Source organism: Xenia sp. Carnegie-2017, unplaced genomic scaffold (genome assembly GCF_021976095.1).
Source record: "Xenia sp. Carnegie-2017 unplaced genomic scaffold, XeniaSp_v1 HiC_scaffold_20, whole genome shotgun sequence".
In the NCBI taxonomy this organism is placed as follows: Eukaryota; Metazoa; Cnidaria; class Anthozoa; order Malacalcyonacea; family Xeniidae; genus Xenia; species Xenia sp. Carnegie-2017.
Window position 1 is genome coordinate 7,176,253 of NW_025813483.1, and position 22,329 is coordinate 7,198,581.

Here is a 22,329-nt window from a genome sequence, read left to right on the forward strand (position 1 = left end):
TCAGAAATGAGTTAAAGGAGTAAAAACGGTAAAAGTGTAACTTTATTGTACAAAACTGTGGTAAAGTGGGACCGAGTAAACCTATGCAAATGAACCATCTTCCAGCTTCATTCTAGAGCGATATTTTATAAGGGGTCGCGTTATTCAGTCTAATATACCTATCAGGGGCTGGTTGTACAAAGCATGAATAGCGTTATCAAATAGATATTAAATTTTTCGAGCTAGTGAAGAAGGTGTTTATATTTTCTATACGATAATAAAACTGTGCAATTCTAGAACCAATATTTTATTCTATTGATTGCCCAGGCGAAGTCTTAGATAGAAGCGTTCAAAAATATTGCTATCCAGTGGCTAACCTAATTCAGCCTTCGTGCAACCGGCCATAGTGGTTGTGCAGTGGAAATTTCAGATTATGAGCATTTTCGATTTCTTTGAATTTTTTTACAGTGAGTGAGCATCGAAATGCGTCTTTACATAGTGCGACTAAAGCTTCATTTACATTATACCAGATTATCATCATATCAGGTTATATTTTCTTTGTATTGAAAGCTTTTACTCCGAACAGCTGCTCCTTTAAAGCAAATGAAGATCTCGTGATGAGCGAATCCGGTAAAGTGTAAACGCAGCCTAAGCTTGCGGGCAGCAAGAGCGAGAATCATGGGAGGAAAACTCCTTAAATTTTTCGAAAATCAATTATTTAGCATTAGGAAAACTACTACTACACCACTTTCGATATCCACTCCACTTCCTCTTTTCATCACATATTTGCACCTTAACAGTTACCAACACTGCCTATAACAGTTACCGAAATATGCTGGTTTCGTGCACATCTTCGGGTATAGAGACCTGCAAAGATAAATGAAGTAATCGAGAAAAGGGATAACTGAATATAGAAGGGAAATATTGCCATAAGATCCTCGGTGTCAACAGATGATCTTCAATATTACTTTTGTCAACACAAAAAATAAAACCTGATGAAATGTATACCTGTACTGAAAATTGCCAAATTGTCCTTCCTTTGACGTTCCGTTAAATTATATTTAATGACCTTTTTTGCTTGTGAAATCTTTCTTTTATAAAGTTGTAAAATTCATACTCGAGTTTCATTTCGCCTTTCATTGTCGACACTGTCTCTTCTGAAGGCTTCCGCTTCATACGCGTCAATGTTAAATTTGACTTTTCAGAAATATCCAGATCTAGAGTAGAAAAGACACTTTATTTTTAATGCGAGCAACCTATGGTTTCTTATACTAGGCTGGGGCGGTTTTTCAGTTTTGTTAAAATCAAAAAAACCGAAAAAACGTAAAAACCGGAAAAATAAGTGACGCTAAAGCAGGGGTTCTTAACCTTTCGTTGGTCACGGACCCCCAAAACATTCTAATGAAAGCTTTGGACCCCTTTAGAAGAAACACATCGCAATTGTCAAAATTAGCTTTTAATTAACTTAGTAATATAGTCCAGAAATTTGCAAACCAAACAGAAGCAAATTAATAATTCAACGAATAATAATGAATAATAAATCAATTACCGAGTCAATTAAGTTATACAACAATTACAAAACCATAAAGAATCAAAAAATACAGTGCAGTAACCAATAAGTAGAACGCAAATAACTTTTTAAATCAATGCGAAGGTTGCTCCTGCTTATCTTCAACAAGAACACGAAATTGTGGGACGGTTTTTGCCAGGGCCACACGCATGTTATCCTTAGCATCCAACCGATTTCGCTGTTTCGTTTTGATAGCAAGAAGAGCAGAAAACCCTGCCTCACAGAGGTAGGTAGTAGCAAAAGGAATAAGAGCAACCATGGCTCTCTTCACCAGGCGAGGATACGCTTGTGCCAAGGAACACCAGAATTCTGCAAGGTTCTTTGAATTGAATTCGCTCCTTAGCATTTGCATTGTCCTCAACTCAATGAGGTCATCTTTGGCAAGATCGTCATCACCAATAGAATTTAGATCTGCAAGAAATGGGTTGCGAATCCACAATTCAAAATTCGGATCATGTGAGCAATAACTTTCAAAAGATTGCTGCAATCTGTCTAAATTTTCGCACATATTTCCACGTAGAGAGGAAAGCAGGGCTTCAGTATTATCGATTCGAGTTTGAGAGATCACTTCCTCCAGCATTGGGAAGTTGGCAAAGTTGTCTGTCTCAAGTCTTTTCCACAAAGGAAGCTTTGCTTGAAAAGCCTGCAGTCTTTCTGTAACGTCCATAATCGTTACATCTGGTCCTTAAAATGACAGATTTACTTCATTCAAATGACCGAAAATATCTGCCAAGTAAGCTAAGCCATAAAGAAACTCCTTTCTGTCAAATTGCACTGATAGAGGATTTTGTTTTTCTCGTGAGAAGAATGAAACTTCCTTTCTCAGTTCCATCAAACGCTTCAAAACTTGACCTCTCGAAAGCCAGCGAACTTCAGTGTGGTACAAAAGTACTTCATGTTGTGCACCCATTTCTTGGCAAAGTCTTTTGAATATACGATTGTTTAAAGCTCGAGCTCTGACAAAGTTGACGATCTTTACAGAAACAGACAAATTTCTTTTAAAGCTGGTGATAGAGTTTTTGATGCCAATGCATGTCGATGTAGAAAGCAATGAGTCACAATGATGTGAGGAGCTTCTTTCTTTACCAACGAAGCAAACCCTGAGGTTTTTCCAAGCATTGCGGGCGCTCCGTCGGTACACAAACTACCAATATTTCTCTTCCAATTGAAGTCTTGTTTGGCAAAGAAATTGTTCACCATCTCTAATACGTCTGCAGCCTTTGTAGTTTCTGAGAGAGGCTCGCAAAATAGGAATTCTTCTTTAATTGCATCAGCGTGCATATAACGAACATATACAAGAAGCTGGGCACACTGAGAGACATCTGTGCTTTCATCCAGTTGCATGCTAAATGGAAATGGTGATGCTTTAAGTTCCTCCATTACTTGTTTCAGAATATTATTAGAAATGTCAATAATTCTGGAGCTGATGGTATCGTTTGACAAGGAAACGGCTTCAAGTTTCTTTCTTTGTTCTGTGCCACATACTAGCTCAGTCATTTCCAGAGCACACGGTTTTATCAATGTCTCTCCGATAGTGAGCTTTCTTTGCCTTGGCAATGCGGTAAGCGACCTTATAAGATGCTTCAAGGCAAGGCTTCTGCGTCTTGATGAATCCGAACTTCGGCAAAGTCCCTGATTTCTCAAATCGAGCCTTCTTAGAACGAAAAGAATCAACACTATCCAGTGCGTTTTTAGGATGAATAGATATGAGGTGCTCTTTCAGTTTCGCTGGCTTCAAACTTGCATTGGCAAGGACTTTACCACATAGAAAATATTGCGGCCTTTCGCTGCCATCACTATCAGTAATAAAGGTAAAACCAAAAGCTACATAATTTTCACTGTACTTTCTCTTCTTCGACATTTTTTTAAATTGGTAAAATTTTAAATTTATTTATCCTTCCAGGTTATAAACCTTTGTAGTAGAAAACACATAAGCAAATTGACAGCTTTCTATAATACTCAATGCAGCATACACGTGCACGGTTTTTTGTTCAATCTATTTATTCTATTACGACATAGAGTCTATGTCGTAATTGAATCATACACAATGTCTATGACATAGACATTGTGTATGATTACATAGGCCTATTTATCACAAATGCGATGTGTAAGAAACATTAGACTACTAATTATAAATGCACAATAGAAAAGAAAAACATGTCAATCATACTTCAGTTAAATATACATATCGAAGGCGAAAACATCTTGTTTTTATTCCGTCCAAAGATTTGTGAGCATATATTTCGAACGATCATTAAACGATGTTGCTTTTTTAGGTTCTAATCGGTCAATAGAAATACGTAGCCTACTGTAGATATTCTTATTTGGATTTGCGGACCCCTTAAAGCACCATCATGGACCCCTTAGGGGTTCATGGACCCCAGGTTAAGAACCCCTGCGCTAAAGGATACATTTAAACTCGCCAGAGCGGTAAGACGATCCTAATCCTTACGACAGAAATGATCATATGGAAACCATTAATCAGGCTTTAGACCCGCCACTAAAGCTACTGCGTACCGCCCGTGAGTCAGGCTTAACAAAGCCGGGACGTCAATGTTATATAGCCTCTTCTCATTAAGTCGCTTGAGTCATCCGAGTCGTTCCGAGTTGGTTCGTTGTTTTCAAAACGACTGGGACGACTCAAGGAATTCTCATATAGTCGTACTAGCTGCCGAGACTGTTTAATTAATTTTTCGCGAAACATTAGAAATGGCAGCTGCCGTTTATCAAAGACGAAGTCTATTGGCTAGTCATTTGCTCCTTCAAATCGTTTTGCGCCATAAAAGGGTTGCTTGCATTTCTCAACGGTCGTTTCGGTCGTCCGGATGGCGGATAGAGCAGAGTTCTATCCAAGCGATCCTAGTCGTTTCAGTCGTGAGTCATTTGAGGTCATCCCGGTCGATTTTAAAATGTTTCACACTGGTCGTCTGTGAAATTTTGGCACGACTGAAACGACTCAGACGACTATATGAGAACCAGGCTTCATACATAATTACTTCTACTCGGCCAATTTGTCGTTTCAATGCCGTAAAACAGAAGCACAAAATATTTTCCTTGACTGAGGAAAAGTTAAAGGTATGCTGTGAACTACAGTACGGACTTTTTAACATTAAAATTCCTAGTAGATTTTTGATGTGGGAAATTTTTAAGTTCTCAATCACTCATACTGTGTTTTAGTTCTACTTTCAAATTTCAGATAAAAAACTGGTTTTCCGTTTTTTTCCCGACGGTTTTCGGTTTTGCCTTTTCGATTTTCTAAGAAACCCCCCAGCTCGATGACATTCGAACACGGAAATTGTTTAATCACCACTTCAATAGAGCAAGAGTGTACGCCTTCATGTTTAGTTCATTTTCACTCATAATCCATAGAATTTCAGTTTTCTTTTGATCTCTGCTATACACAAGTAGTTTTAAAACTGTTTTCTTTTTCGGTTGAGACTGTTGTTCAATCGTCCCTACCTACACTAACACAAGTCATCATATATTTCTTATATATTTTTTGTAGTGTAAAGACAGCTCTCATTCTCTGTCGTTCATTCATTTCTATCTACACTGACACACGTTATCTTATTTCTTATGTATTTTATGTAGTGTAAAGACTGCTCTCGTTCGTTCTTGTTCATTCATCACTACCTACATTGACACAAGTTATTTTATTTCTTATATATTTTATGTACTGTAAAGACTGTTCTCATTCTCTGTTAATCATTCATTTCTATCTACACTGACACACGTTATCTTATTTTTGTATATTTTATGAAGTCTTATAACTGTTCTCATTCTAACGCGGTTGCGTTGCCATGCCGTTTGCTGGGTTGTCATCAATTGTTCTTCATCTTAAATTCGGCATTTTTACGTCGCGAAGCCAACTTAGGATTTCAAATTTAAACTTCCTGCAAAAATGTTGGTCAATATAACGCTATTTTCCGCTTTATTGAAATTTCGTTAGACCTTTTTGTTCACACCATGATTTCGTGCAGTTTAAACCTATAAAGATGATATTTGACAATACACGCATGACAAAAAATCCGATATTTTGCATATATTTTAAACTTTCGAGCCCTTCGCGGTACGTGGGGTTGTCAAATGGTAACAAAGTTTTTGATCGAGAAACTGTATGTTTGCAGCAAACAAATTTTGAAGCCACCGCCACCATTAGTAAGAGACCACACATCGAAAGGTTTTTTGACAAAACTATGGAAAACATAACAACACATGGCCAAATTATGCTTTAAGATAACGCAGAAGATGAAAAACAACCTTTGTGGCGATAGTAAAGCGAGTCAGAAAGAATAATCGGCCGTATAAAACAAAACGCATACAGGTTTTACTCTGAATAACTCGTAAAAAAGGCTTGTAATTTTAAAAGATTGATCAGTTTATGATCGTGAATGAGGTTATTTAATCAGTTTGTACTTCTGAACTACGATTTAAACAATTTTAGGTATTTCCATGGAGTTGTGGGCTATTTTCCATGGTTTTTCCATACCACAGCAGAGTTATCGATGACAAAAATCGCTGCATTTTGATCATATTTCATCAAATTTCATCGTAGTTTTAGCTCTTCTATAAACTGATTTATCTCTTAGTTATGTTCATGTAGTTACATGTTGAAAATTATTGATTATTCTCGTATAAATCCACAATATATTTGCTCTTTATTTTCGAAAGTTGGTCTCTTAGTAATAGCGGCGCTCCTTATTTTTTGTCTTCAACTTTTGTGCTAAATGCTTGATCCAGTCTTATTTCGAGATCAGTGTTTTTGAACTAAAACGACAACGAACTGACCGCGCTAGAACCCATTCTCACATACGTCGTCTTAGAAGGACGCGTCGCTAATCGTAAACTCGCTACTACCTACACTGACAGACAGACGTTGTATATCTTTTATGTAGTATAATATATTGGTTGATTAAATATATTCTGCCGTTCGTTGATCACCTTATACAAAATAAAGTTCCTTCACAAATAAAACAATGAAATGTAGAGTTTCTCAAAACTAATATCGTTTACCTGGTGTTTTGAAAAGTTGGTAGGCTTCTCGAAAAAAGTTGGGCAGCAGTTTCTCTAGAACTTTAACAAAATCGTCATATTCTTCCAAAATGCCAACGACAACATATTTCTCGACATTTTTCTTCTTTTCAAGTGCCCAGCGCGTTGGCAATCTGAACAAGAGCGCAGAGAAATAAGTCCACTGACTTAATTCACGTACATCATTTCTCGCAGAGTGAAATGTTTCAGCTCCATTTTAAATACAAAACCTTTTCATAATAATGGTATATTCGTAAAGAATTCCTGCATAACGATTGAATAGTTACAAATCGAGTTGCCTTTTTAAATACGTGCATTCAAGAACGAGCAGCTATAATTTATTCTTTCTAATAACGAATCCTTCACAGAGGACAAGGTAAATCGGGGAAAATTTTTGAAAGGATTTCATAGTTTGACAAATAATTAATACGATAATTATTTCACATAAAGTTACGAGTAAATTCTTTCACTAAAAATGGTGATATGCTTAAGATGGATAATACGTCTGGACGACTTACGACGAATTTTTCGTGAATTCGTCGGAAGGATAAAGACGCTCAACAACGATTTTAGCGTTTAGTTGTCAACAAGTCTAGATCAATTTATTATCCCGCTTAGTTTTGTGTTAAATCGACCCGTCTTTATGCTTGACAATTTACATAGTTGCATGGACATATGATCTGTCCAGACGTATTGACAGTCCTAAGTTATAAAATGGTCAATATCTTGATCGTCTATGAAGTCATAATTTGGTCTTACGGCTTACCTCACTTTAATCAGGGACGTCTTAACCCCTCCCCCCCCCTTTCCGCTGTTACAGATTCTAATTGAAACACAACATACCTGCAGTTCAGAGTGTTTCCACAAAAGAATGGTACGGTAAAGAATACACCCCATTTACCGACGCATTCGTACATTCGTCTTTTAACGCACTCGTCAAAAGTCTGGAAAAAGATTGAAGAATGTGAAAAGGGTTAATAACTACACGAAAAAAAGTCCAGAAATGAAGAAAATATGCAAATCTATCGGAGGGAAAGTTGGATGCAACTGATAATAAAATGGATTTAGGAAAAATATTTTCCACTGTACGGATCTTAAAAACAAGTACTTATAACCATTTATACGTAGTAACTTTCACTCTGAAAAGTTGGCAAATGTTTTCATTTTTTGTACTACGTATATGTGCAATAGTCAATTCTTACATTCAATGAAGTGAGGAGTGGAGTTGACTCTGAAGATGACTACCTCTAAGGTTGTCGAAACATCAGTGAAATCAACACCAACTGTCCTTCTCAGGACTCAACAAACCCAGACGATCTACATCTACAAACATGTCACGATTATTCCTTGTGAAACTATTCATTTTAACACTATTAATATTACTACAAAATTCTTCGATTTTGAAACAGCAGTCACAAGATACCGCCACTGGATCAGTGGAGTAGCCAGCCCCCAAGTTTTGGTCTTGCTATGCTATGTAAATTTCAGAGCATTATCACTATTCATTTCTTTAGAAATCTTTTGTTTTCACAGTAATTGAACACATAGCAGGACTACATACGCAGGCTGGCTACGCCAGAGAACTAGATACTATTGGTGTAGGCAGCCAACTAATGTAACACTGCTATGTTAATTTTCTGGGACCAGCCATTATGAAAAGAACAGATATCTAAAGAAATGAATAATGACAATGCTATGAAATGTAAATAGCTACATCAAAAACTTGCAGGGTGGCTATTGTGCTACATCAGCTACAAGATACAAGAACACTACCGCTAATGTATTACCATTGTTTCGTCACTTTTGACTTTACCACGAGGTCGATTTAACGCATTGTCGCCATGGCGGCGAAAATAGAAATGAGACACAGCTCGTGACAGAGGGTCCCGGATGAGGTTGATATACGCGATTGGTGGACTGTTAAATCTGAAGAGACAGTTAAGTACAGGGACTAAATTAGAAAAAAAAGGTATTTCACCTGGCTTTCTCAATTGAAATCAATTAACTTATGCTTATGTCATAGTGAGGATGGTTCACAAGAGATCAATGTATTTGATGTTTTCATACTCGTTCAAATAACTTACGTTTCAAAGTCGATGAAGTACATATGGCGATGATAGAGAAAAGGCTCTTTCAAAGCTGACATTAGAATGCTCACTCTTTTCTAAATAATAAGAAAATTTTCGAAATCATCAGAACGCTGAATTCAGAAATTCTAACTTAGTTCGTAAGCTATATGTGAACTGCATCTGCAGTAATTAAAATTTTACAGCATGCTAAGTTCATTGTGTCGTTTTGAATAGTAAAGAAGGAAATGCACGAGACATGTTTGTAGAAGTTGATTGTCTAAGTTGCAGTCCCGATCGAGGACTGTGGGTGTTAGTGTTAACCAACGTTTAGATATCCTTAGCGGTACGTAGTTCTCTTTAGATTCAGGGTAAAGTAAAAGGATTTAGTGAAACTCAAAATATAATTTATATGTTGGAAAGTGAAACAAAAAGTGATATTTCGTACGTCAAAAGTCATCTAATTTGATCATTTTACATAAAGATGATTTTTTTCCAATAAAATTTAGGTCTAGTCAGCCAAGGGCGAGTTCTTTTTTATGGATCAAGCCTGTATAGTAAGGCGAATAACACTAAGACAGAGGTTCAGTATTTCTCTCTAGAAAGACCGAGAAAGCGAAGTTAACAAAAAGTTTATTCTCGTATGGCATAAAACATTTGTACTTGAACAAAATAGGTAATGTGACAAGTTATTATCATTTTTAAAATGATTGCATATTCGAAGAATCTTTCACTTTCCGCGTGTTCTTTCTCTGAATCGCATGTCATGGTTTTAAATTTTTATATAGGCGTTTTACAGAACTGTTGTTGAAAATTCGAGTTTGAAATTGAAATCTGTAAATTTTGTTATAGTTAATGGAGCAACGGTTACTTTCGGTCAAATGGCGCGTTTTGATTGGCTAAGAAATATTTTTGAAGGTCTATTATTTTCTAGGCTTCTCGCCAGGGAGCAGTGGCTCGAGAAAACAGCAAATGTTTTTTAAAACACCAAAAGTGAAATAGAAACTAAGTACGAATACGAGTCGAAGAAAAATAACACAAGGCAAGTAAGTTTTATTAGCTGTGTGTAAAGCTACCATGCTTTTCAGAGATATGCCATTCAATAATCAATAAAATACAAGTTCTGTTTCTCCAAGTATAAATGCCATATAATAAACTTTATTTGTTAAACTTCGCGCTTGGTGTGTAGATAAGAGGTTATAGTAAATCATCATTGAGTCAATCTTGGCGAGCGTCGCGTTATGAAACCGTGTTTTTTGTTTCACAAATTTTGTAATTTCTGGTATCGGAATAGATGCAGAAATCAAAATAAAAAGCATTACAGGACCTACTGAATGCTGGGTAAAAGAGAATGATGTAATGAAAGAGAATAATGAGATGAAAGAGAATGATGGAATGAAAGACATTTAATGGAATGAAAGAGATAAGTGGAGTGAAAGAAAATCATGGAATGAAAGAGAAAATTGGAATGAAAGAGAAAAATGGAATGAAAGAGAATGACCCTTATATATGAAATGCAAAATGTAGAAAAAACAAAGAAAATGCCTTATCATATTTTGGAATGAGATGAGACCCTCAATTTGAGGGTCTTGGAGAGATTTGGTTGGAGGCAGTGATTACAATCACAGCAAAAACCAGGAATGGTAAGAGATTGCCATCTGCGGTGTCAAATCTATGGTCAAAAAATCAAACCAAGATTTTGGTGTTAAGAAATATGAAATAAATTGATTGAGATGGCAATCAGAATGGTTGAGTGCAATGCAATACTGAAATAGCATGAACAGTTTTTCATGAATGCAACTTTACATACCTGCTCCTTTGCATTCAGAAGATAAGGATGGTTTATAGCAGGATCCATCATGTGGAAGCCATTCTTTCGTGATAACTGCCGGAAGAGAGTAAGCAGGGAGCGACTGCCACATTTTGGGACACGATTATAAACAACTCGCTGAAAATAGATTAAAAATTTAAGCTTGAAATTTTTGGTGATAACATAGTTTTTGGATTGCAAGTAATTTGCATCATCACTGTGCATGGTACCAACACTAACCAACAAAAGTGTTAGTATGATATTTTTGTCATATTAATTTTTGTATCATGTTTAAGAGTTGACTTCTTAAAGGTCAATACTTTGAAAATAGTACAGGGTCTGTAGAAAAATGTTTATAAGTGTGTGTGTGTGTGTGTGGGGACACAATTTCACAAGAACATACTTATTTGTGGGATGCTGAATTTTACACATAAAAATGTATGTTTGTAGATGTAGATCAATCTGCTTAGTTCAGTTCTAAGAAAGATTGCTGGTGTTGACTGACATTTTGACAAAGTTAGCAGACAAGATAACTTCAGTGTCTGTGTTGATGCGTACCCTGGCTTGCAGTTTCTACTGAATAAAACTAGACCGTATCTGTAATTGCTTTGTAGAAACAATAACTATAATTACCATCATTACCTGATAAAAATCCACAGCATCAGCTATTAATGATAAAGAAGTGAAAGTATAATTAGAGTGAAGACTATGACATTAGATCATTAATCCAAAAAGAAAATTGACAAAGTACATAATTGCATTGATATCATATCAAGTGCAACAGTTCTAAAATACTTTTGCATGTGTCTTACAATTCTTTAACTATTTTCTCCTCTTACCAAAAATTAGATTCTAAATGGAAAATTATTCTAATATCACCCCACCCCAACCCCCAATGTGTTTTGAGCATTGCTACATGTTCAATCCATTAAAAACAATCTGATATAAACTGGAGCAAATCCAAACCCTAGGTTGAGGTGTAGTTCGAGAAATAAAAACAAGGGGCACCATTCATTGCTTCCTAATTTTTAACTATTTACCAAGTTTAACTATATAACTACAACATATTCTTAACTTTTTTTTAATGGGTGGCTGACTACCAACGCCTCTTCAAGTTTAAACTTGGGTAACTGGACATTTTTTTCTTGAGCTAAAAGTGTAAAAACCATGACCAGCCAACAATTTAAAGAAGTATAATATAAAACAAATTCCGAAGAAGCAAGACATCTTGAGATTGCAAAATATGAATCAAAACAAGGCAACTGTAAATTTTTTATTTCAAAGTCATCCTCAGACAGAATGTCTGACTTTCATCTTACATTCTGTCCGAGGATGACTTTGAAATAAAGTCAAAAATTTACAGTTTACTTCTCGTCTTGTTTTGATTCATATTTTGCAATCTCAAGATGTCTTGCTTCTTCGGAATTTGTTTTATATTATACTAAAAGTGTAAATACTTCAAGAAACATACTTTAATCAGTTATGCCATCCTGTTCACAATGGTGGTTGAGTAATTTATACAACAAAAATTTGTATGCACAAAAATGCTAAGCCCAATTTCAAGAGATATTTTTTGCTATAAACTTTACCATTATCATAAGGTCTGAACAATATTGTAACATTTTGGCATAAATAGCAGGTAATCTATTTAGCTAATTAATAAACAACTATTAACATACCAGCAAACTGTTACCCGTTAAATTATACGTAAAAAATATATTTACTTACATGAGAGAGTAAAGTTATTAGTCTGTCACTAATGTTATTCTAAACACATCCCTGCTTTGTAATGAAGTTCAGTAAAACAAGCAGACTTTCTAACCAAAGTTAAAATAAGACTAGTGAAATTCAACAATGTCGAACGATCCTTAGAGACGCTCAACAATAACAATTTACACGTGTTTATCTAATGTGCGCAATAAAGACGCTAAATATGCATATTATTTGAAACTATTTTAAATGAGAATAGAAAAGAACGCGCCTGGTACACACAAACCTGAAAAATATCCGCTGTTGTGGAAATGATCTGCTCGTCGTTTGGACATAGAATACTCATCCAGATCCTGCGTTTGTAGTTTGGTACCATTTTCAGGAGATTCGGTATTAAAATGAAAGTTAAAATCAAGCAAGAGTAAGAAAGTTCCGACAATAAGCAAGGACAAAACTGTTATCTTGATTTTAAAACGCATGGCGTCCAAATGAGAAAAGTTATGTTGTGTTTGACGCCTGCTAGAAATTCGACTCAAGCAAATAAACGGAATCAAATTGCACAAGTTCCCACATATTTCTTGCATATAATCGCTTGATGAGAGCAAGCTTACCGACTTTCGAGAAATGTGACTTAAGGGAACAATTAAGCAAGCCATAGCAAAACTATCACTTAGATCTGGAACCATGCACGTCTCGACCCAGATGTTGAACAATTTTTAAGAGCCTACATGAGCCAAAACATCGAAACGCCGCTAGATGTTACTATCATTGTAACTTCGAAAAGTGTCGTGTGCAGGTCTGGGTCATGCTTTAGAAGGACGATTTCATGAACTAGGAGGTCTGTCTCTTGCTGAGAAAAGTTAAGACAAGTTAGACGAGCCGTGTACATTTGTATTTGTTAACATCAATAAAATCCAACGTGTCTGTGAGGACAGTTAGGAGTACCCTACAAGTTCGGTTCATGCTACTCCAGAGAAAATGATGTGGTTGTCATAGATTTCAGTGCGATGGCAGTGGCACACTCCCAAGATATGGCCCCATTTTTCAAACTTCAAATTTAACGTAATATCTTCAACAATTGAAGTCTGAAAATGCGGGGAAGGAACGTAGCCGACAATCACGTTTGTGCTTGTATAATTTAAAATTTGTTTGTCGAAATTTTGAACTTGTAAGTAAAGGAAGACGATGCAGAAAGATGAGAAATGTAATGCAATATTGTGCTTCGTTTCACTTAGAGCAGTGCATGCCCCGTCCTCCATCATGTGAAAAGCTCACTCGTGAAAAGTGCAAAATCTCACACCAGAAACACGAGTAAGTGCTAAAGAAAAGTTCTAGATTAATAAATTATCACAGTGAGGGCGGGAGGGACTCATCAAACAACGCCTTCGGTCTTTGATGTTGTGCCTCCCAAAATTCAGATGTAATTACGCAGCTGACATAGAGTTGTTGTTTGTAATCTTCCAAGTATCTCAAGCATACAGGCGATCGTATTCACGTAATCACGTTATCAAAATCATGTTGGCAATCTGTGTAGAACACATGATCGACGCAAGAGGCAAAAAAATTTTTCCACTTAACATTGTTCGTTGGTCCATTTCTCCGATGGGTACGAAAATTAAAACATGAAATTTGCGAAAATCAGGACATCTTCACAATTCTTCGAAATCCCGAAAAATTTCGAACTTGGCAACTTTGTTGCATCATCAGGTGAACTGGGATTTTCGTGTGATTGTCATAAGTTTATTTTTTTAGCGGACAGGAAAGGAATGTGTCGACATGTGGCATACAGGATGTCGAAGTGCTTTAAACACGGACGTGCAAAGCCACATGTTTCGCTGACGCAATTAATGCTAATTGTTGAGTGATTATTGAAATGTATTCATCGGATTGTCTACATTAAACAGCGATATTCATCTAGCCATTCTTGTTGAAATAAAGATATTTTTGTTGCTGTGTATATACGTCTGAGGGAGATATTTTAATGCGCGGGATTCGCAGCTATATTGAAAACATGTTGCTAAATACAATGCATTTTTTTTGTCTGAAGACTAAATTTCCCACAAACTTTGCTCACATTGTACAGTTAAATGGTATGCTCTAAATAATATTCACGGGAAAAGGCAAAAGACTCGTGGTATTTTACAAATATTCTGAAAACAGCACGACTACTTATCACCGTTAACCCTTATCCTGATAATGCTTATGCTAGTAGGATCACATTCTATTTATTGACGTTAAATGTCATGCTGATTTGAATATGCAAATTCATTTGCTTTTTTCATTCGATGCCAGCAGGAAAAACAACTCTTCATTAATTGCATTGCCAGACTTTCGTCACGAGTGCATGACTCACAGCATATTTTTAGTGATCTCGAACTTTCCAATTAACTAAAAGCAAAAACAACAGGTTTTTCACATTTTGAACGCACTAAGACTTTCATTGCAAGGGTTTTCGCGACTTGTTTTCACGTTCAGTTCTGCTAATCAACATCAACGACCACATCTATCGAAGTGAATTAATTAATCTAAAGTAGATTGCAGACAAAATTTGGGTGTGAAGCAGCACGGATCAATCTCTCGAACTCTATTCATAAAATGATTTGAAATAAAATATTTGGTTGACCAACCCATCCAAACGTTACAACAGTACATTTTTTGTCCTTATAATTATCCAATTGAGTTTTGAGGCATTAAAAGGTTTATGTGAATCAACTAATATAGGGTAGATGAAAACTTCGAAGTTCATCACACAGTAAATCTGACAAACCTTTGCTGGGTTCAGGAAATCAGGGTCACTGTTTGAGCATCTTGTCATTTTGGTGCTTTGAATTTGGATAAATTAGTATGGTTCGAACGGGTGTAACGGCATACAAATACGTGGAAGCAAATGTAAAATAATATGTATACTGTATAGAGCACCAGTACAATATCAAGCAATCATGCGAAGTAGAAAAAGAATATTTGAAATATGACCTCTTCAAATCAATATTCGAAACTTCCCCTTTTAAAAAAAAGCTGAAATCAAGGAACATAAGATTCTCAAGATATATTTGGGACTTGGCGGTAGGTAGAGACAAGAAAAGAGTCGCACAAAGAACAATGCAATACCGTGTGTAGTTTTGTGGATTTTTATTAATAATTTCTTTTTTCAGAGCTTCAAATAAATAATTTTTTTTTATACAGTACACAATAAAATTAATGGATTGAAAGATTTAGCTAATTAGGTAGACAATCAGAAAGAACTCTCCGTTGATCCCACGAGAGATACGAAGGAAACTGTATGTTAAAAGTCACAATTAAATCTCCACTTTTCGAGGGTGTCTTCGGTAACGGGAGGCCTTCCCCGGTATAACGTTTGATATAGCCTGGATGAACAATATCTCGTATATTTATGTCGTGTCTTTTACCGTTTAGCCCCTGTATACAATATGACACCCCCAGTAAAGCCTTCTTTAACGAAACGTTCGCCGTATGTAACAAATTGTTATCACTGTCTCTACTGAATAAGGCGTGTTGTTTGTCTTTTATAATAAATGTGATATCTGCTGGTTCTCTCCCGGGGTGTTTATCTCCGAGACCGGGAAAGGTTACCTTAGTACCGGCTTTCCACCCGGGTTTGATAGTAATTTCAATAAGCTTTTCTTCCACCGTATAGTTTCCACGTTCATCGAAAATCTTTCGCTTAATTTTTAGTTTTCTCAAATTTCCTGTTGATATATCCTCAAGAGTCACTTCTAAATGTTTCTCAATAGCAGCATCTTTTGGCAAAGAGCTACCACTTGAAGTTGTGTTTGAATTCTTGCTGGGTTCTGAACGGCACCGTTTTGTCGATATGTTCGGTTCATCGTCCGAGTCAAATGATGAACAAAAGCTGCTGTTTTGAGTCCAGTCTGGTTTTCGTTTTGAAGGGCCAAACCTGAAGCCTGTTCTATCGTACTCTACGTTCCTCGATGAGTTTTGTTCTTTACTTTGTTCGCGGGCTCTGAAACTATTAGAATTACTCTTCCGCATATTCTCAGAGAACCGCTCGTGTGTTCCGCTCCTAGTGAAGTCATCTGCTAAAAGAGGGGAAAAAAGTCTTAGTACATATACGTGCAAATCGACATTCCTATTAATGTGAAAAATCAAAGGTCCTAGTTGACTGACGACAATAAGACTACCTCTATGAACAGTTACAACCCTTCATTATGTTGTGATTGGCGAATCCAGTATAATAAACATGTAGCCTAAATGTAGTTGGTTGAATATATTCTAGAATAAAATAAAAAAAATGCGATTGGCAGGTGTGCTTTTGTGCACAATAGACCGTATAAACAATTTAAACAGCGTGACTAAATTTTCAATTCTCGAACGTTCGCCAATTATTATGAAAGTCGGCATCACTGTATACGAGCTTTTCTCAATCTGGCAATTCTTTGCATCTTATAATTCAAAAACAGAAAGCTTTTCCGTCCGAACAATTTCACGACAATAGATTCAAGAGAAACGTGCGGAGAATAGTTTGAAAAACAGGAACTCGAAGGAACTTTGACGGAAGGCAAACAAACGCGAACAAAGCCACCAGCTACAACAAAATGACTTAAGACTTTCTCATTCTACTCATCTTTGACTTTATCGTCATTGCCACCATATTTTTAAAGGCAATTATCAAATGAAACAACTATAAATTAAAACAGTTTCCAGACACTCTAGTTGTGATAAGTTCGTCGAACAGTTGCATGTTTCGGCGCATTTTTTCGACCACCGGCTGGTAAAACAAGAGTGTATAGCCAAAACGACAAAGCATGTCAAGCACACATTGTTTCGCGCAAAGCAATTACACATACAAAGAATAAAGCTTCGTTCATTCTGGAAACAAGTCCCGCAATGATTATTCTGCGGGCTTGCTAGTTGATAAGTAATTGATCGCCTAATTAAGCGACAATATTTCTGTGATCGTGAGTGAAAATGAAAAGTCAAAGGAAAAAGAAATGAGTTTGAGCCATCCAATGGCGACGAAATACTTGTGTTTGGGTTCAAAAATAGATCAGACTTAAAAATTTTTTTAACTAAGTTCGACATCAAGTTAATTTGTGCCATAATACTATACATGATAATGCTTGATGCAAATCGTTACTCATGATGCAATTTACAAAATAATGGATGGCATTTGAAATAGAGAGCAAACTTAACAAACCGACTTCGGCTGTCGAGAACGGCTCGAACCTGATTGTTTTTAACAACTTTCTCGTTGTTTTAACTTTAGAATAATGAAGTGTACGTCTTCTCACGAAAATTTTCACACGATTTCCCAATACATACAAACAATTTGCTGTTGATCATGTAAAAGAAATTTTACGCAATTTTATTGAGAACTTCATTGAGTCACAATCGAACCAATCCCAAAACAAAATGTAACAAATCTACCTAATGTGTAAACTGATCGACCAATAACAATTCGCACAACGTATATGTGATCGGGAGGGTCATGTAATTTTCTGTTTAGTAACTCGCTTGACAAGGAAATACGTAAGATCGCTGACTCGACTAAATCAACGATTGCGTCGATCGCCTTCGAAGAATGACTATAGAATCGTTTCAAATTTTTGGTTGTCACTGAAACAATATTAAGCATGACAAAAAAGCTTCAAATGACTCCCACAAACAAATCTATCACTGAAGCACACATGGTATTGTTGTTTACACAACATATATACGGTATCAAAACTTATATATCATACAAGCTTAACCGATAAACACACTTACCAAAGCCAGGGAATAAATGTTCGAAAAAATCCCGAAAGTGTTCCGTGTTTGGCATTGACGTATTGTCGTCGCTACTATAATTGTAACCTCTTCTCTTCGCCTCATCGTACTCATGTCGCTTCGTAGGATTGCTTAGAACATCGTGAGCTTCTTTCAACTGCGCGAATTTTTCCTTGGCGTCCGGAGCTGGATTTTTATCAGGATGATACTGCTTCGCAAGGTTTCTAAAAGCCCGCTTAATTTCATCAGGGCTAGCGTCCTTACGTACGTTCAAAATATCATAAAAATTCTTGTTCGCCATGTAGTCGTTTAGCAAGATAAGCTGCTATTTGAGAAGCGTTACATACGTGAACTCATAAAATTTAAAGAAATTTCAATCTAACAACAACTAGATAGCGCAATGACAACGCTCGCGACAACACATTAGCGATCACAAACTAAATATATTTTCCGCCGAACGTTCGTGTGTTTTTATGATTATAAGAATTTTCTCGATGACGTTGTACTAATATGGGCATTTTGACCATATTAAGGCAAAGAGAGCGGAAGTCAGGCGAGCAAGTCGGAACGTTCCAGATTGAGAGAGTTCGCTTGTCACTGAACACGTGGGCAGCAGAATAACAAATTAAATATACATTATTTGCTTACATCAACTGATGCCGGCTTCTTTTCTTTAAAGTTATCTCATTGTTAGAAGTTATTGTATGGCGACGCAGGTGAAAATACTTCAGATCAGCGATGGTTTCAGATCGAAATCACAGTCAATCAATTTCCCTAATAAAGTGAACACTGATGTTCAAGAATCATCGACATTGAACCGGAAAGGTCTGAGGTCAGCAATTTTAGAAGCGCAGTTAGTCCACAAAACTTGCCAAGTAGACATATCATCGAATTTTGACATTCTACGCAGAAAAACAACAACACTGTGATGGAATTTTAATATGTTGGCTTTTCTCGAGTGCATTATCAAACATGGTTCAATCTGGAATAATCAACAAGTTCTTTTAACAGTGTGAAATTTTCTGGAAGATCTATCCAGATGTTGCCCGGAAAATAAGTAGAAATTTAAAAAAACAGTGTGAAAAGAATGCTTAAGCAATTTCTTAACGCCTGAAACATACAAACGGCTTATAATTGGCATATATCTATTGAATCTCAACGATTCCTTGCTTTTAACTGTTTGATCTGGTCAACTGTTAGAGGGTTTTCCTTATGACGCGCATTAGCTTTGCAAATTTCATAACTTGTTGAATTTTAATTGCTTGCACAGCTTATTAACACAATAATGGCATGTGATAATATTAAAAAAAAGTCCGCTTATTATTGTAATTTTAAAAAAATTTCCTGGCAATATAATTATTTTTGTTGTTATGGGGTAACAAACTCCATAAATGTTCACAGGCATACGGTTAATTTTAATAGCACGTTCGAAAAAATCTGCTGTAAATGCACGATTAGCAGTCATGAATTTACAAGATCCTGATTCTTCAAGCAAAGTAAATATTTTAAGGATCATTGTGAAGTTGATTTTAGCAATTATACAAGCTCTGATCATATTAAAGTAAATGAACTGGTTTTGACAAAGATCAATGTCAGCCAAAACAACGACGAAACTTCTTTTTGTTCAAATCATGGCAGTAAGCATGAAAAAATGAAGAGTTTCATTTTTCTGAGTGAAACCGTATTCCAGCATGAATTGTTTAAAAAACAGACAGTTCGGTTTATTTTATAAGAGATATGATTTGTTCTAGAGGGTTTTTAAAGCTTTGCATATGCAATATATTGAATTGATTCATTATCAGACTGGCATCAAACGATGTTTGTATAACACAATGAGACGGTGCACCAGACAGCCAGCGGTAAACAAAGGATATCCGACAGAAATGATTAACGTGAAAATTAGATAGAGAAAACTTCAATAACATTCACAAAACGTACAAGAAATACGATAAAAGTTGTCGATATTGATACTAATTACAAAAGTGAACAAAGGGTGAACGGCCGAGGGCAAATGTATAATAACGTCATAAGGATTTCAAAAATATAAACATGGGCACTATGACGTGTGTTGTGGTGTAGATGGTGACGAACGATAAAATATATACACGCAGATCGTCCCTTCCATCTATAATAGTATAACGAAGTAATAAAATACTAAGTATGGCAGTAATTACGATTGTTTCGAGCGTATGAAAAATTGCAACGATTTTATGTCGACGAAGGAACATAATAGCGAAACTGAAATTTATGAACAATCCAGAAAAAACGACTGGGGTCTCGATTTTGATAATTTTAAAATTGCAAACGTATTAAATGCGTCTGTAGTCTGGACGATTTCAGACATCCAAAATTGAAAGACGTCATAAACTCTTCTTATACGGACTGGCTATAAGAATTTTTAGTATTTTAATTAGACGTGACTATTTGGTACGTAGTTCTAGTCAAATCATGCGTCATTACTCGCGGTGACGCGGTCTTATCGTTATATTCGCTGTTTTATTTCGTTTAAATAAAAAGTTAGCCTGCATGTCTTTACATTAGGGATCTATGCTACACACATATGTATTATGAAAACAGTCTTTAAAATAACTATGATTTCATGAGTATTATAACGTTGCGCGAGCATAACTTTTCTGCCAGTAATTCTTGATTCAAATGCTCAGTTAACTGTTTGCTTTCACTTTAAATTTTATGCCATTTTGGAAAATTTACTAAATTCTGGTTTTCTGGTCACAAAGACATTTTTGATACAGTTATTGATTCTTTCGTTTATCATTTACAAGTAATTCAAGTTGTGATAGAAAATACGTCAATTTTGAACAATGCACGTGTGTGAATGAAAACAGAAAGAGAAGAAATTATAAAGATCTTTGCTCGTATCAGTTCATTCAAAGTGAAAATGGCATTTTGTGGTTATAGTGGTTATAATTAAGGCTGTTTGATGTACTTCCTAAACACTAGAAAGATCGTTTATCAGAAGGCATTATACACATAACGTCAATTGCCACAATTAAATCATTTGTGGCTTAGACGAATTGTTTGAGTTGACTCGAAAGGTAGAATTATAAGACCATGTAAGAATGAGCGGAAACAGAACAGAAAGGCAATCATTATCAGCAATGAATTGAAAGTGTAATTTGGGCCTTCTAGAAAGCCGCATTCTGGAATATTTCACACGTGTTTTATGCACACGCTTCTAGTGGGGTAATTTAGAGCGAGGCCTTGTTTACATAATTGCTCACTGAGCTGGAGAATTTTAACGGCCTCGGCTAACATTCATATTTGTTTTCAACATTATTCAGGTTGTTGACTCCTGCGAGCAATAGACCTTTTCAAGGTTATCGCAGCCATATTGCAGGGGTGCAAAACATTGGGCCGAGCGCGCGGTCACGCATAGCGTCCATATAAATTACTAATAAATGCGCAAAATTACCCTTATACATATTGGCCATTTCTTTCAAAATATTTCTCAAACTCGTCCATTTTAATAGTCGAATTATTATTTGCGATTTTTCATACACGTGAGTCCAATTTTGTGGCAATCAACAAGCGGAAAGTTAAAGAAAACATTTGTTTTCTTTGAACAAGTTGACCGTCGTTTGAGCGATGCTCTCGAGTTCGCAAATGTGCGGAACTCATAAGCCAAGTCAAACGAACTAAACCCTAAACTATCCGAGTAGATGTGAGCAGTCATAGCCGAAATGGTAAAAAATGCGCGTTGTGCAGTTGGATATTGCGATAATGATTAACGCTATCCTGATTATCAAGTTAAGAGGTCTCGCGTAGAAAAGTTAGTTTTTCATTAGTGGCCCAAAGATCAAGCACTTGCTGAAATTTTGCGATGACTTTAACCCAAAGCCTGGTGCACAAGGTACTTTCGTTTGCTCAAATCATTTTCCCTTGGGAAGAAGAACCCCAAATAACCGCGGAACGGATTATCCTTCGATTTTTATTACGCTATCAGTGTACGAGCAATCGAGGACTCCGCTTAAACGTAAAGGAAGAGAACCATGGACGACATCAAAGCGTCCTCATCAAGCCTATGACACCGAGGATTCTGATTCAAGTTTTGATGGAAATCCAGCAAAATCTGAGGCATCTATACTCCCTGTCCCTTTGGAATTTGAACAGTTGACGAGAGAGTATGATGTAAGGTTTCACACCGGCCTGCCATCGACTAACAGTTTTAAGTGTGTATTTGAATATTTGGCTGTTTCTTCTTCTGGCTGTTAAGTCGCCTTACATAATAATAAAAATAGCAATGTCTCTTTACAAATAATTGGAAATACTAATAAGAGTTTGCCGTAGAACAGTTCCTCGCGATACTTGCTGACTTTGCTGTAGACATGTGCGTGGGTTGCGAAGTGAAGAACATCGCTCAAACGACGGTCAAGTTGTTCAAAGAAAACAAATGTTTT

General features: G+C 36.2%; 2 protein-coding genes across 4 annotated transcripts; both read right to left on the minus strand.

Moving 5' to 3' along the window:
- Positions 1-212: 212 nt before the first annotated feature.
- LOC124441239 (uronyl 2-sulfotransferase-like) lies at positions 213-12,835 on the minus strand. Of its 2 annotated transcripts, XM_046991679.1 has the most exons (10): positions 12,453-12,835; positions 11,532-11,606; positions 11,099-11,121; positions 10,457-10,594; positions 8,665-8,744; positions 8,368-8,506; positions 7,424-7,524; positions 6,563-6,714; positions 988-1,196; positions 213-846 (listed from the first exon to the last, which is right to left on the minus strand). In XM_046991679.1, exons 1-9 carry the CDS (start codon positions 12,820-12,822, stop codon positions 1,030-1,032), a joined length of 1,245 nt encoding a protein of 414 aa, XP_046847635.1. In that variant the 5' UTR covers positions 12,823-12,835; the 3' UTR covers positions 213-846; positions 988-1,029. The 2 variants fall into 2 exon arrangements, with proteins under 2 accessions (XP_046847635.1, XP_046847636.1); XM_046991680.1 differs by lacking the exon at positions 11,532-11,606.
- A 1,944-nt stretch (positions 12,836-14,779) lies between these two features.
- On the minus strand, positions 14,780-18,337 carry LOC124441465 (dnaJ homolog subfamily B member 4-like). Of its 2 annotated transcripts, none has more exons than XM_046991944.1 (2): positions 17,912-18,337; positions 14,780-16,221 (listed from the first exon to the last, which is right to left on the minus strand). In XM_046991944.1, exons 1-2 carry the CDS (start codon positions 18,210-18,212, stop codon positions 15,383-15,385), a joined length of 1,140 nt encoding a protein of 379 aa, XP_046847900.1. In that variant the 5' UTR covers positions 18,213-18,337; the 3' UTR covers positions 14,780-15,382. The 2 variants fall into 2 exon arrangements, with proteins under 2 accessions (XP_046847900.1, XP_046847899.1); XM_046991943.1 differs by having other exon boundaries at positions 14,780-16,224; positions 17,912-18,336.
- Between the last annotated feature and the right edge of the window lie 3,992 nt (positions 18,338-22,329).

What these genes read in the sequence shown, in the direction of transcription:
- LOC124441465 (XM_046991943.1), bottom strand. Translation starts at nt 18,212, where the DNA reads ATGGCGAACAAGAATTTTTATGATATTTTGAACGTACGTAAGGACGCT. An exon ending in ACATTTATTCCCTGGCTTTG is followed by an intron (nt 16,225 to 17,911) that starts GTAAGTGTGTTT and finishes CCCCTCTTTTAG; the next exon opens with CAGATGACTTCACTAGGAGC.
- LOC124441239 (XM_046991679.1), bottom strand. Translation starts at nt 12,822, where the DNA reads ATGGCTTGCTTAATTGTTCCCTTAAGTCACATTTCTCGAAAGTCGGTA. An exon ending in TACTTCATCGACTTTGAAAC is followed by an intron (nt 8,507 to 8,664) that starts GTAAGTTATTTG and finishes CTGTCTCTTCAG; the next exon opens with ATTTAACAGTCCACCAATCG. An exon ending in TCAAAAGTGACGAAACAATG is followed by an intron (nt 7,525 to 8,367) that starts GTAATACATTAG and finishes ATCTTTTTCCAG; the next exon opens with ACTTTTGACGAGTGCGTTAA.